This window comes from Pogona vitticeps, chromosome 4 (assembly GCF_051106095.1).
Source record: "Pogona vitticeps strain Pit_001003342236 chromosome 4, PviZW2.1, whole genome shotgun sequence".
Taxonomy (NCBI): Eukaryota; Metazoa; Chordata; class Lepidosauria; order Squamata; family Agamidae; genus Pogona; species Pogona vitticeps.
In genome coordinates, this window is record NC_135786.1 from 162,977,013 (window position 1) to 162,991,153 (window position 14,141).

Below are 14,141 nucleotides of genomic sequence, written 5' to 3' on the forward strand. Positions count from 1 at the left end.
CAAAAAGGGACAAACCAGGCTAAAGGCCATGTCACACACCCTGGTGCCACAGCCCAGTATCAACTGTGACTGTGACCCCGTTTCTACTTTTATACAGAACATTCTGGTAACAGCCTCAATCTCCAGTTTTAGCACAGGTTCTGACAACCAGCTCCGATGTGTAAAGAGATCAGGTGTGTTTCTGAGATCTGAGCAGAGTAATTAATGACTGAATGTTTTGGAGATCTCTTAATTCATAAGGTCTCTGAAAGTAGGGAGCTTTTTGACAGCAGATAGCAACAAAATTCAGATGTACCTTATGCATCTTTTCTCTCTTGTTCTTCCACAGGCTCATTATTTATACTGCTCTTAGAGTTGTGCTGAATGCTAATAAAACAGAATTTAGAACGAACCCCTGAGGCTGTCATGTTTACGGGAGGAAGGGAAGTAGCACTTCTGGCAGATCCAGCAGGCCCGCTAACAGAACATTAATTCCAACCAGTTTTTCTACATGGTAAATAATAAGCAGTATTATTTATCATGAAACAAGCAATGTTTCATAAGGCAACAGGGACCGTGAGTGGCCAGACACTCAATTCTCGTCTCTTTACAGCACCATATTCAGCCCAAAATTCAGACATTTTAATTTCTGGACAGTTAGTCCCAGAACCCTCTTAAGCAGCAGGACATGCTAGCCAGCAGATTCTAGGAGTTGCAGTCCAAAAGAGTGCCTTGCTCAGGCTCTGACCAAAATAACTTTGTATAATGTAAGCAATATTCTTTGAAGGAATATTCCAAGCTCTTTTCAGCAACTGAGTCTCAAAGGCTGGCCCTATCTTTAATGGCCTTCTGCAAGCAGATGAGGCCAGGTTTTCCCTTAGTGAATGGCTATCTGAGAAGGGTCTTTAAATGGGAGTGTTATGCCTTGTTGCTTTGAATTTCATTTTGGTCTTGATGTTGTTTATCATTTTTTAGTGTGATATTTGTTTGGTCCTTTTTAAATATTTGTATACTTACTGTTTTTAGCTTTTAAGTATTGTCTTTTAATGGTGCAAGCTGCTTTGGTTCTTTTTTAAAGAGAAAGGCAGGGTAAAAATATTTAAAATAATAAATGGTTCTGCTGCCTATATGGTTAACTCCTCCCCTGTCTACTTTAGAATTCATTGCTTTGTAGTGAAGCTATTTCAGATTTCTGCAGTGTATATCTTGTCTGGGCTTTGTTCAGCAGCCTACCCACTCAGAATTTACAGTAATAATTTTGGCTTCAATATCACAGTCATAAGGTGAAAAATTGGCCGGCAGCTAGCAACAACATAGGACTAACTTTTTAAAGATTCATCCAATCATTCTAAACTAGTACACTTAGAAAAGTTACTTTCTGGGACTACATCTCCTGTAAACTCCCAACCACTGTGTAAATAAGGTTCAATATCGTCAGCTTCTATAGGTTAAATGTGGGAGTTATCGTCCTGTCCTTCATCTCAGGCTGTAGAATGCCTTGGGCTGCCACTGACCAAAGCATAATCTATTGATTTCTAGACTCAATCATAGTCTCTCTTTAAAGATTCATAACAGAAGATTCTTGTACTGTGCATGACTTGTTGCTGTTCAGAAATAACACATATGCATGTGTTTCCCTTTTCTGCTACACCTGCATTAAAAAAACAGAACACCAAAATATATTATGAAAGAATGCATTTTAATATCTTAGACTGTTAAAAAACCAATCTGAGAAAGAGCACAAAAGTATACCAATTTAGCACAGAATAATTTTGACCATCATGCTTATTCCTCCGCATATTACATTTATTTTCCATTAACACCGTAACAAGTGGTCTTGGCATATGAATGCAGTAGAGTAACACTGCACAGCTATACCAGCATGTCTAATGTTTCATGATAAGGCAACAGGGATCATGAGTGGCCAGACGCTCACCTCAATTCTCTTGTCTCTCTACAGCACTATATTCAGCTAGGAGATGCTCTATTCAGCCCAAAATGCAGACACTTTAATTTCTGGACAATTAGTCCCAGAACCCTCTTAGGCAGCAGGACATGCTGGCCGCGAGATTCTGGGAGTTGCAATCCAAAAGAGTACCTTGCTCAGACTCTGACCAAAATCCTATTGCATAATGTAAGCAAAGTCGTACCTTTCATTCTGTTCCTTGCAAAAACTGAGGTGGGATCTCTTTTTACCCATGAGGAATGGAGCAAAACTTATGACTGCTTACATTACATAATAAAATTTCAGCCTCTGATTCACACAGATCTCCCTCCCCAGCTCATGATTTGTAATATTTTTCTCAGTTAAACAGTTCCTTGCCTCCATGCACTTGTATAGTCTTAACATTGAGAGAGAGAATATATATACACACATTATAATGAAATTGTCTGACCACATTTCATATCTTACATGTTACTTCAGGAATGTGGAAAGCCATTTTGTATACAAAGACTGCTAATTTCTGTTGTTACAAGTAAGCCATTTATTGTCTCCATTTACTTTTAGGGTGTGTTTTGTGTTCTCCCATTCTATGTAGCATTCATCCTGCTACATATTCCAATCATTTCATTTGTTATCAACTTGTCCAGTTATCATTCCGGAAGATAATGTCCTGTTATCCCTCGTGTGGCTTTTCGTACATCTTCAGTCCAAGCCTCCCAACCATCAGCAGACTTTAAAAGAAAATTTAGTCAGTTAATGACACCATAGAGGAAAAGAGCAAAGCCACTTCCCGAACTACCTCTCTGCCCCTCAGCATTGTTTTTTGTTGTTGTTGTTGTTGTTTTGGATCGTCCAAATGGTACACAGATGGAAGAAAGCCCTGGTCAGGAGTTTGCCTAGGTACATGAGGCTTATAAGCATGTAAGCCCTGCCCTGCACAATGGAACCTCTACTTACAAACGTCCGCTACCTATGAACAATCCAACTTATGAACAGCTCCGTTCGCAAAATTTTGCTTCTACTTGCGAACAGAGCTTCAAGATATGAACAGAAAAAGGCAGGCAATTCAACTTTCTAACTGTAGGTGGTGCCGAGGCTGCTTCTTTGTGCTGTAGCTCTTTCGGCAGTTATAGGATGCGTCGCAGTTGGAGGCTTGGGAGAGCCTCCTGCTTCGGAGTGAGCGTGTGTGTGTGTCTGCAGGGAGGTAAGCTCCTGTTTTCTCCTTTAAAAAACTGTTCTGGGTGGGTTTTGGTGTTTCTGTGCTGTGTTGTTAGTGGCTCTGCTTCGGAGTCAGAGTGTGTGTGTGTGTGTCTGCCGGGAGGGTATGTTTCTGTGCTCTGCTTCAGAGGAGTGAGCATGTGTATGTGTGTCTGCAGGGCTCTGGAGATTTTTTTCCTTCTTAAAACTCAGCAATGGAGGTGGCTCTGATGTTTGTTTTTTTGAGGTTTTTTCTTAAAGACTTAGCAACGGAGCACCTTCCGACTGGGCTTGCTGTGCTCTTTTTTTTTGGTGATTTTTCTTCAGCCCAAATTGATTAATTGGTTTTCAATGCATTCCTATGGGAAATGGTGCTTCTACTTACAAACGTTTCAACTTACGTCCACCATTCCAAAACAGATTAATTTCATAAGTAGAGGTTCCACTGTATATCTAAGCATTAGGAGCTTACTCTTGCAGTCCCCAATCTTGCCATGGTGATTCTGGAAGGACATTCTACTAACACATACTCAAATGCAAATACTATAAAAACATACACATTTGTATAGACCATTAGCTTCCTGCTTGGAGTATATTTCAGACAGGTAGCTGTGTTAGTCTGGTTCACATTTTAGACTAACATGTTTATTTCAGGATGAGTTTATGTAGATAGCCATCTTGACTAGTTCTTGACTAAAGTGATCCAAAATTCATGGAAAAATATGTGCAGAACAGTGACAGAAGAAGTGGGTTGTACTCCATGAAAGGCCAAACTGAAATATATCTGTTAGTCTTAAAAGTGATACACCTCTTTGTTGCTGTTGCAGTCATAGCATGTTGCTATCACGTTAACAGTCAATTTATGGAACTCTGTGATTGGTAGTTTGATGAGATACTTGAAATTCTCTGCCAGAAAGCACTAGTACGTTAGTGCTGTGGAGTGTACAGCCAGTGCAGATACACTCCTTGATAAAGCAAGAGCTCTTACTATAGAGCGCTCCACTCATTTTCAAACAAACAGGTGAGCTGCACATCCCTTCAGATTTTTGTATCCAACACAACAAGGTTGCAGATGGAAGAATGCAGCAGTGAACATTCAGGGAGACAATAGGAGGCAGCCCAACATGTATACCACTCCCACCCACCCCAGTTGTCCTCCACACTTGTAGATTTCAAACCACCAAGCAAGGAACCTGAAGACAGCTAATGTCTGCTGACTGCCCCACTTTGGTGTCATCTCAACTCTCCATCTTGCCAAACTGACACCACACAATATGTAACAGCTAATTACTGTTTCATTTTCTAGCAGTGCAAAAGCACCTGACTTCTACTCTCTGCAAGTGGATTTTGTTTTCCTGGAAACATTTAAATAAAGGCATCCTGTTCGTTTTGCATCAAAGAATAATAGGTGATTAGCTAAAGTTGCCATTAAGATAAATCTAGGTAATGGAGCAAGATAGGAGGGGGAAGAGAAAAACAACTTGGGAGCTGGCTAGCACCCACAGATTACAAAGCCACAGGTCTGTTCAACATTAACCTGATTTTGATTAATATGATCTTATTAAATACAAAGTGTTAATGGCCAGCATCTGTTGCATCACTCTGCTACGGGAGTGATGTCAACAGCTACAGGAGACTGCTGCTAATTTAAAAAAATCCTTTTTCAATTTTGCAACTGAAGTGCAATGATAAAAAGTCATACATAATCCAAAATTTAAAAAAGGAATTGTTTAATTAGCAACAAAAAGCCATATCTGGTAACATCACTCCCACTGCATGTGCAGAGCTATGCAACAGGATATTGACTATTATGTACAACAATACTACTTTTTCAAAGGTGTTATTCACACATAGGATCAGAATATAATTTAAGAACAAAACCAACATTAAAACCTGATCCAATGTGTACCTACTTAGAAGTAAATCGCACTAATTTTAATGTAGCTAAGCAAATATGCATAGTACTGAAGGCTTACTATTACAACTAAGAGAAAAAAAGCATACAGCATTAATACCTTGCAGCAGCAATCAATCCTGCAGGCATAATTTTTCCTGAGTTGTAGAATCTCATGCCCATAATACCAGCTAAGGTTCCAGAAGCAACTGGTTGAAAGAAAAGGAAACAAAACAAAACAAAACACTAAGGAGCATTTATCTCATGGGAGTGTTTCTGGAAGGGACTGCAAGACTGTAGTGGATGGTAAAAACAACAGCACCCCAATATGCAACAGCCTTTTGTAACCTTACACTCCCATATGCACTGAAGAACAATTTGCAACCAGAGTGACTGCAGTGACTGGGGATGAAGTGAACTGCAATCCAACCTGAGTGCAAGGTGGGGAATGCTGACACTCAGAAACCAAAAGAGACCCAAGGGTCAGAAAACTGCACTAATGTCAACCAAGGCAGGATTAAGCTATATTGACAGTAAATTATAATAAGTTATAGGGCCTCATAATATTAGCCTAAAATATTTTATTCTAAAAATGTTATAACAGTCAAGATCTTGCTGCTTAGTGTAGTAAACGGCAGTACAGTAGACCCGTTAAATCAATGGGGATTTAGTGAGCCAACTCCTCTATAAGTTCCATTGATTCAAATGGGCCTACTCTAGTTTCATCTTACTATGCCTACTTTCCATGAACAGCACAAGCACAGCTGGGGAAAGTTGTGTGATTTTTGAATTTTATTTATGGCAATTCCTGCAATTGACCAAGCATCTTGGCTAGAGCAAGAGCAGCTGATAGACTCTAGGAGCTATAGTCTAAGAAACTAATTTTTTTCAAACTCTAATCCAAGGAACAGCTTCACAGAACATTCAGGCTGTCTTGCAATCAAAAAACTGGCTCCTCCCCAGCTATAGCATATGATAAGTTGAATGTGGTTGTGTGTGTGTCACAGTCACCTACTGAATGTTACCTGTGATGCTACAAATGATCAACAGCAATCTACTTCTCCCTCATATTCCCACCCATTTTACAGTGTGTAAATGTATTTACTCCAAGGTAAGTCCAATTATGTTCAGTGGGGCTCACTCTCTGTGTTTAAGATTATCTTCATTTACTATTGACGTGTGGATTCATCCATTGAATTATGTTATGTATCTGCATTTTGGTGCTCTGCAGTTTCTTGCTTCAAAATGCAACACACAGAATGTCCTAAGATATAGTCTAAATGAGTGCCTTAATGAAAACAGGTACTTAACTTTGCAGATTTTATCAAATGGCTTTGTTGCTGTTATACAAAGTTAATGAAACTATGCAAAGGAATATATTTTAATAAATATATTAAAAAGAACTATTTATATATATTTTACATAGACATGCTATCAAACAACACTTACTCAGGGACAGCCAAATGTCCTTGGGATTTTCAGACAGACGGTAAGCTCCCAGTCCAGCTAACCCTCCAAAAACAAGACCAGCAGCTAAAGATGGGACACTACCTTGAAGAAATAAAAGACAAACTTTGTCAAGCAGTAGGTACACCATGGATATGGAAATAAAACCAGAAACATTCACTCTACTCTACCTAATTACCAGCTAAAAAAACAATCTCATGTGGGGCCAGCCCTACTATTAGGCAGAGTGGGGTATACACATGAAGCAGCAGATGCTGGGAGGCAGCAGAGAGGTATCACAATGGAGAACTGTATGCTGTGTAGCCTCCTTACAAGCAGCAGAGTATGCCATCCCACTTCAGTACCGACAACACATCCAACCGACAATCCAGAGAAGTTTTGTAGATAGGATGGAAGGGAGTGCCATCTTGTTCTTCACCTCAGGAAGTGCAATATTTTAAACTGGTCCTGATTTGTTGTAGTCAAAGAATCCTAATTTGACCTGTAGTACTGATCTTTACCTGCTAAGTTAAATCTAACAAATGATACCACGCTTGAACAGACAGGTGACACTACAGTCTTTTAAAAGGTGTTGGCAAGTGAAGAAGAAAAAACAAAAAGACATGGGGAAGGAGAAGCACAGTAAGACAAAAATGAAGACTGAAAAGAGGAGATTACATCTTTATTTTTTTAAAAAAATTGGTTTCATGTTTTAAATATTAAAAATGGATCTTATAAAATTATAGACTACAACCTAGATTGATGAGGCCTTTGATATCTATTCCATCAGCTTTATGTCTGTGCAAGTGCTGTAGGGAAGAGGTAACATTGTGGACTATTTACATTTCCCCTTCTTAATAACGGTATGATTACTGTACTATTTGACATTATGAAAAAGGGTACTGAGTTTGCTGATTTAAGACCTGGTTAACATGCGACAACCAACAATAATTTGGCTGTTTCTGCATAAAACCACACTTACATGCCTCTCTATCCCTGACATTGCATCCAGACCAAGTAAACCATGACTTCTCTAAAACACTGTTTACCTAAGAAGAAACAGAATGCTGTTACAAAAATACACCTACTTTTTCTATATTCCCTCCCTTTTTCTCCCAAACTTTATTTTGATAAAATTCAACTTTTACTTTGGTGTCATTTAAAATGAACCATTAAGACTACACCACTCTTACAAAGGATAATCCTGCACTATTCTAGGAAGATGGCTCAAGTGACTGCTTCTAGTCCAATTATCAGTTTATATATAGAGGCAAATGACCTGCAAAAGAAACTGATGAAATATCCCTACACTAGGTTACTACTGAACAGTCCTATTAACCAGGCTTAAGGGAACATTCACTACATCTTGCCAATGTCACTCGTTCTATCTATAGGTCAAACCTAATTGAAACCAAAGCATCAAGAGCAATTTTGTGTAGCCTTTTGCATTTTCTGTCTCATCATCTCACCCTTATCCCTACAATGGTGTGATGCAAAAAGGATTTGTCAATTTGTAAGTGCAGTTCATAATTTTTTTTAGTACATGCTAGTGCTCTAATCTAAATGTATCCACCCTTAGGACACAAGGTTGACCTATTAAGTTTTTCATTTTTCTTCCATTTGCTTGTCATTTAAACATAAAAGAATTCAGACAAAAGAAGGAATGAAGGCCCACTTTCATTTAGGTCCATTAACCATCATAATTCAAGAAAATCCTTGATACCTAGTTTCAAAGGCCACCTATCTAGCCATCATTCCATCTTGTCAAAGTGCAGCAGTAAAATCAGATGAAAGACTGACATATAAAATCTTACTGCAAATCAATACATAGATTTTCTATCGGGGCAAATGGGAGAGATACATGAAAGCTCAGAGAACAATATGTCCCTGGGGTTTTCTTTGTTGCAGTATTCTGATCTCTAGTATAGCTGCTGTCAGTTCTTGGGAGACCAACCCTTGTTCAATTATTCATTTGTTGAAAAAGCCATGGGACAGGGGAGAGTACATTAATTTCCTCTGAAACCAAAGCCATTGCTAGCAGCAGAGAGTCTTTATTTTGTAGATACATCTACTAGACAGAAACTGATTAAGCCTGGGGAGCCCCCCCCCCCAATGCATGAACCATTCAGAAGACATATTTTTCCATCTCCTTCTCCATAATTTTTTTAAGTTAAAGTCTGGGGAGAAATGGAGGGGCAGATAATGTAGTATGTATAATCAATGTAGTCAGAGTTTCAAAGACTGGAGGAAATTGAAGATCTGCATAAAATCAACAGACACACTTTTTGTGGACTGATTTTTGTCCCATAAATTCAAGCAAACCACCCACTTCCTGAAATCTCTGAAACTTGAAGCTGAAATTATGAATCTTAGAAGCAAAGTGGGCAACACATGTCCTAGAAGTCAGATTATTCCCATTTTCTCTATCCCTTTGTTTTAATGCCCTTCATCCCCACCAGTTACAATATAATGCCTTCAGCCAGGTTTTGAAACAGGGCACAAGAGAAAAGGTGCTCAGCTTGTTAACAAGCTGGTTTACTTTCTAGGAAGCCTGTATTCATTTACACAGTTCTTGCCAACTTGCCTAGAAGTCACCACCTAGCCCCTCCTCTCCAGATGAAAAGTGTCTTCCTTCTCACATTTTCCACTCAAGAAAGAAGCTCCTAGTCATGTGTGCTTCTCACTCAAGCACCCATCCCAATTTTCTAGGGTTCTTGCTTGTGTGGAGAGGCTATGTGCAACCAGGAACCTCTCCTCTGTGGATAATCCAACATCCACTGGAATTGCAGCATAAGAAGCTTCTTCTCCCCTTGTTGTACAACACTGAAAACCAACTCTGGAAGGTCTCCCAACATGATGAAGGTGCAGTGGGGAGGGGAGATCACCTCCTTCCCCCTTCCACTGGTGGAAACAGTTCCATCAGCCAATGTCCCCCACTGGACATAAGCCAGGCAGGCTGTTTTAGGGAATTATGATAATGTGAACTGTTTACTTACATGTTAGGTTCACAATGCAGTGTGTCACACTGTCTTCAACATACAAAGGTTCAGAGAATAAGTTACTAGAGACCTTAGCAAGCATTGTCTGAGATGGGATAAACAAAGTTGCTTGTGCCATGAAAACATTAGGGTGTTGCAGTAAGTTACTCATATGGCAAAACAGATAGCTCTTTGCCAATTTATCATTCCAAAACACTTATTCAATAGGAGGAGAAGGCACTGACTGTAACAGCAGATTAGCATTCTATACCAAGAACTAGTAACAGCAGTTTCTTATCAAAAAAAGAAGAGACAGCCTTCAACTGCTCCTTTTAACAAGATGTGTGTAACACTGCATTGCAGGGTTTCAATTTAATTGTAAAAAAAAACAATGGACCTTGAAGATACATTCAATACTATACCTGCTTTTGCATAGCCAGCGATCCCACCCGAAGCCACTAATGCTGCATAGCCGAAGCCAATCCAATCCAATCCCATTCTGAAATACTGGAAAAAACAAAACAACATTTGTTTAAACTGAAATCCAAATTCAATAGGAATTGTATCTAAGGGGACATACCAGGAACTTCACTGCTCTTTTGGCAATACAAGGAATACTAAACTAAGCAGGCGAAGATCTTTCTCTTCAAGCAAGGATTCCCTCAATGACTGGCTATCTGAGTGTGACTTTTAGATGGATTGTTATGCATTACTGCTTTGACTGAGTTTTTAGTACTACTTGCATTTTCCATTTCTCAGAGTGGTACTTGTTGGTTCCTTTTTAATATTAGTACTGTATACTTATTGCTTTTAGCTTTAATACTGGCTTTTAATCACGTAAGCTGCCTCTAAGCTTTAAATATTGGCTTTTAATGATATAAACCAGTGGTTCTTAACTTTGGGTTACTCAGGTGTTTTTGAACTGCAACTCCCAGAAACCCCAGCCAGCACAGCTGGTGGTGAAGGCTTCTGGGAGTTGCAGTCCAAAAACACCTGTGTAACCCAAGGTTAAGAACCATTGATATAAACTACTGTTGTACACTCATTGTTCTCAACTTTAAACATAGCCTGTCAATGATGTGGACCGCCTTGGGTCATTTCTAAGGAGAAAGGCAGGGTAAAAATATTTTAAATAAGTAAATACACATTATCTTGAACTCAACAGGAAATCAAAAGTTTTAAATTGATTTTACATTTAAATCTTGTTCCTGTGCACATATTTCAGGTCCCACTCTGACAAAGTTCCGGTGTCCAAGTATCCAAGCCAGTATCAAGGAGTTGGCAAAAAGGGACTCCTTGGTGGTATGGTGGAGCACAGGAAAGAACCAGGATATGCAGGATCACCAGCTTGTCAGAGCCCACCATGAAAAGAAATTTAATGTGTATTTCTGAGCATTTCTAATTTCTCTCCCACCTATTTGAAAAGACAAATCAAACCTCAAATTGGGTTAGGGTGTGGATGGGCTTTTGGAAGTGCTGGAAGTTCTAGCACTGCAACATGCCACACACACACACAAACACATTTCAGTTTTGCTCTTGTGCATTATTTTTTCCTAAGTGTGGCATCTAGGCATCTAGGATATACAGTGTCACTCGAGTATTCATATTATCAGCCTTGCACAGAAATCACAGAGCTTACTTGCAACATTCTATTTGAATTACATCTGGTATATTGGCAGCCTTTTAAAAAATTGTATTACAGTCTATACATTCCTCTATGCCTGACTGCTACATGCAGATGGTTACTTTACAAGTCTGCATATTCTTGATAACCATCCCTATCATTTCATTTAATCTTCATGGAAGTGGAAAGAGAACACTTTGTTTAAAAGGAAGTTTATAAGTTGTTGTTTTTAATATAGTTCACTTTCAGATTCACCAAATGGTTTTGGTAAGTTAATTTGATCAAGTCTTCTTTATATGCAAATAGCAAATATGTATTTCACAGGGCTGTTTCTGGAAAACACTCAACAAACTGAAACAAAAATCTAAGTAATCTTTTCAAGCCTGCTTACCAGCAGCTACTGAATCAGGCTTTAAGACTAGAGTTCGATATTCTCATAACCACACTTTTCCTAAATGAGGCCCTCCAAATACTGGACAGGCAAAAAAGTAAGGAAAACATGAAAACGTAACATACACAATTCTTACACTGGTTGTTGCAAAGATAAAGCCGGATCCTGCACTCCAGGGATGAATGCAAAAAAACACTTTTAAATTCCAAACCCATGTATACAATGTGCACATGCTAATTTTATGCAATCATCAGTAATGTTAAAGGCCAGAATTTTCCAGCTAGCTTTCAAAATAAAATCACAGTTGATACTCATGTGTTGCATTTATATATTCTTTTTATCGAAAATATTCAAACAAATCTTGTTTATTTTAAATATGTATTTTTTGAAAATCCATCCCAAGTCTGCTCCTAGCAAAACAGAATCCAGATACTATTTTACTGAGCTTGTAAATTTTCACACTGAGAAAAACATCTGATTTTTATCTTGTTCACATGAAGCCTCAATAGTCTCATTCACAACTTAGGTTACAAAGCTGTGCAACAGTGTCCCCCTTCCGCCAAGTGCGATAAGCACCGAAGATCCACGATGAATAAAATCGTATATGCCCAGTGAATTTCAACAGTCTACGGGAGTCTGTTCTGAGAAAGGAACCTTAACAATTTCCCGAGGTAGCCATGTTAGTCTGGGCTAGCATATGAGGCAAAAACAAAATAAAACAAAATAAATAAAAATTAAAAATATTAAAGTGGAGTTGCCCATGAATTTACATCAAAATATAACAGCTCTCCTTTAATGTTTTTGACTTCTTTATTTATTTTTTTTATTTTCCTTTTGGTTTTGCCTGCTATCTCCCGTGGAGAAGCCGAAGGAATGTATACCCAACAAAACTACATACAGTACTTACTCTGCCGTCCCGCAGCCCCCGTAAAGCGCGCACTACAAGCACAAGCAACCCTGCCTCGGCTCCTTCCGGAAGTAAAAGAGCTACGCACGTGACACGGGCCAATCAGCGCAGGGATCGGAGCTGCGTGGCCGAGCAGCACATTGCCCTGAGTTTCGCGCCCATTGGCCGCAAATGATTCTGCCCGATAGTAAAAACAACGGACTCAAACGTACGACGAAAGGTGGTTAGGTTTTGTTTGTCTCCGCCAGCCTGATTGGTGGAAGAAGGTAAAGGGGGAAGGAGGGAGCCTGGCTGGCCGTGGAATAGAGACGTCCCTAAGAGCCGTAGAACGCGCCGGGGGGTGGGGGCTTGTCATCGCCCCGTCTTTTCAACGATTATGTCCAATCGCCCCCTTTGAAACCCGTTAATATGTTTCTCGCCTGTATTTTAAAAGAAACAGAACTAGAAATCCCGTTTCGTTTCCGTGATTTTAAAATACGTTTTCCATGGCTGTGGAGTTTTTGCAGTCATCAAATATAATAGAATGGAATATAATATAACATAAGATTTCCCACCGCCTTATATATAATTAGTAATATCCTATTATCTCTGTAAGTCCTTATAATGGAACTTCTTGCAATCCTATGCACATCTAGACTACGGATAAATCTGTAATACCAGAGTCAAATCCAAAAATAACTCGTATTTGGAGTAGAAGAATTCCCACAAATTACTTAGTCCTGATTTAAATTGCACTTGTTCCGAGGGTCCTGTTCTAAGTAGGGTCAAGGCTGGATTTAATCTGAACCATACTTTACTGGTTGCACATCTTAATTTAATCATGACCTCTAAGTAAACCTATTTAGGATTATACAATACAGTTCTTCCTTCAACAATGCTAGGGTTAGAGGCATTGGAGCCCCACGTATTTCACAATCCGCATATAACTCTTATGCCTTCACCCTAGTTCTGTCAGGATTCTCTGATGTGTAATGAGCCTTAAAGATCCTTATGACCACGACTGGAGCTTGAATTAGAGATGTTGTCTTTAGGGGCAAGTAAACCACTCCAGCAGCTACAAGTGTTGAGCTCCTGGGGGTCTGGGTGGCTAGGGGTACAGTATTTGTTGAATATTTATTTATTGATATATTGATCAATTGAGGAAAAAACACTATACTGTATAACCAAAACCATACTTCTCCGACCGATGCAATTCAACGGAGAAGTGTATAACTGGATGTGCTCCTAAGCATATGCCTCACCCCACATATCTCCATGCTCCATTAATTTATCTACTTACGCATTTTTGTCATCTCTGCTAGCTCAATAGCCCATATCTTTTCTTTCTGGATTCTATTAGTCTTGCCTTCACCTCTAGATCTCTCCCCCTGCCCCCACATCTTCTCCCATGTATTTCAATTCCTCTTCCTTCCTTCTACCTCTAATGTTTCTCCATGTTTGCCTTCTCTGCTTCAAATAGCTTCACTAAGATTCCTACCCTTTTTGTGTGGCCCTGGGCACCCCTTTAGCATGTACTGTATATACAACAATGTGGAGAAAGACTGAAAACAAGAATATCTTACTCAATGACCTGCAAAAAAGAGTAACCATTCTACAGGCCCCTTCAATCCCTGAACCAGTATTTATTTACAGTATTTTAAATTATCAACTACTGTTAATAATGGAGGAGCATAAATTAAATTAAAACAAACATGGGTGATATAACTGTCTTATATGCTAGTACAAACTAGCAGGAAGAGGCTACTATTAATTAAATAATTTTTATAGCAGTGGACCTCAG

The 14,141-nt window shown here is 39.1% G+C and overlaps 1 protein-coding gene across 1 annotated transcript; it reads right to left on the reverse strand.

Annotated features, from left to right (window-relative positions):
• Positions 1–1,659: 1,659 nt before the first annotated feature.
• LOC110089284 (transmembrane protein 14C) lies at positions 1,660–12,498 on the reverse strand. The gene is made up of 5 exons (XM_020812224.3): positions 12,362–12,498; positions 9,862–9,946; positions 6,465–6,566; positions 5,137–5,224; positions 1,660–2,655 (listed from the first exon to the last, which is right to left on the reverse strand). Exons 2-5 carry the CDS (start codon positions 9,935–9,937, stop codon positions 2,598–2,600), a joined length of 324 nt encoding a protein of 107 aa, XP_020667883.1. The 5' UTR covers positions 9,938–9,946; positions 12,362–12,498; the 3' UTR covers positions 1,660–2,597.
• Positions 12,499–14,141: the final 1,643 nt, after the last annotated feature.